Source organism: Neomonachus schauinslandi, chromosome 5 (assembly GCF_002201575.2).
Source record: "Neomonachus schauinslandi chromosome 5, ASM220157v2, whole genome shotgun sequence".
Taxonomy (NCBI): Eukaryota; Metazoa; Chordata; class Mammalia; order Carnivora; family Phocidae; genus Neomonachus; species Neomonachus schauinslandi.
In genome coordinates this window covers 23322868-23324639 of record NC_058407.1, presented here as the reverse complement: position 1 = coordinate 23324639, position 1772 = coordinate 23322868, and the positions used below count along the sequence as shown (strand labels likewise).

The 1772-nt window shown below is 43.7% G+C and overlaps 1 protein-coding gene across 1 annotated transcript; it reads left to right on the top strand.

The window, feature by feature from the left end:
• Positions 1–757: 757 nt before the first annotated feature.
• On the top strand, positions 758–1090 carry LOC123324831 (P antigen family member 3-like). The gene has a single exon (XM_044914746.1). The coding sequence runs from the start codon at positions 758–760 to the stop codon at positions 1088–1090; it is 333 nt and encodes a 110-aa protein (XP_044770681.1).
• The last annotated feature ends 682 nt before the right edge of the window (positions 1091–1772 follow it).

Here is a 1772-nt window from a genome sequence, read left to right as displayed (position 1 = left end):
ATTACACCACACTTTCTCCCATCCCAACTTCTAAAAGCTGGAAAGTGCTCCCATTGGCCTAGCACAGATCACATGTCTATCCTAAATCAGAATGAAGGCCAAGTTGATGGGATCCATAAGAATATGTCCATCTCCATCCAAACCACATGATTAAGATGAGGGGGAAAAAAATTTCTTAGAAGCAGAATGGGATAAGCAGAGTTTCCTTGGAAAGAGAATAAGAGGCCCACTCACTACTCATTGTATGCTTGCATAGGAGCGTGAGGGGGCATATATAATCAACTAATGCTAATCCCCTGGCAACACTTGATATCATTGTTTTCATGTGTCATTTTATCACCTGGCTGGTAAGGACAAGTTTCTCTCCCATCAGGAGATCGTATCAGCCAAATTTCTTTTTTTTTTAAGATTTTATTTATTTATTTGAGAGAGAGTGGGAGAGAGCATGAGAGGGGAGAGGAATCAGAGGGAGAAGCAGACTCCCCACTGAGCAGGGAGCCCAATGTGAGACTTGATCCTGGGGCTCCGGGATCATGATCTGAGCCAAAGGTAGTCGCTCAACCAACTGAGCCACACAGGTGCCCTCAGCCAAATTTCCAAAGAGAAGTAAATCTTATTTTTCAAAGAGGGAAAGAGAGAAAAAAAGAAAAAATTAGCCCAAAGAAGCCTAGTATTACAAAATACTTTAAAAAATGCTTTCCCGGCGTGTTCTCTCTGCCGTGAGCTTTCTCGCTAGCTGAATTCAACTGGGTGAACTATGAGTGGCCGAGTCAGATCCAGATCCAGATCCAAACAAAGAAAAGATGATCCACGGTCTAACCAGCACATGGGTGAGCAGCAACCCAGTGATGAGCAACTGAAACAAAAGGAGGCACCACCTGAGAGTCAAGATATTCTACCTGATCAAGGGAAGGAAGTTGAAGGAGGACCTGTGGCTCAAGGACGGGACCTGGAAGCTGATCTCCAGAAGCTGCCTCAGGCAAAGGCTGGGTGTATAACTGAAGATGACCCTAATGTCAAGGCGCCAAGTCTACCCTTTTTAGAGCCCATTAAAATGCCAGAAGCAGGTGAAGGACTACCCCAGATTTAAACAAGGACAAGCTGAAACATGCAAACTACTCTTATGTGGGGTACTTCACTGTTGAAATTCTCTCAATAAAGTTTTACAGATGTTCCACAAAAAAAAAAAAAAAAATGCTTTCCCTAGAGACTAGGCCTGAATGATAAGAGAGAGAAAATTAATGATAATAGATCCCATCTAGCAAGCACATGTTAGGCACATGAGGCTTCTGGATATCACATAATTTGCCTCATCTCACACAGATGATAAATGCCAGAGCCAAGACCACACCTGGGTCTGTCTGTCACCAAAGTCCAAGCTCTCAATCACTAGGCAAAATACCAGAGAAGGGATCACACAAACCCAAGACTTACCCAGGTTCATGTTTAGCACCTAAGCTAAAGAGATGCAGAGCAAGCTGGGCTCAGCTCAAGATTCATTCTCCTGCAGATTCTGTATCTAGCTAGACCTCACCTCAGCACTCCCCTGGGCTCCACCTGGGAGAAATAAACTCCAGCCCAGTCCTGCTGTTTTTGTCCATGAAGTAAAGCAAGACCCAAGGCAAAGGTTTTTAGAATTTTGTCATAGCAAAATCTCTGCTTTTCATTGTCCTCAGAAATAAACTTTGCTCAACCAGTTCCATCTTTGGGAGGCTCTCAGAGGCAGTTACATAAATAGAAAACTCATGTAACTCATTCTGGTTTGGAGTGGG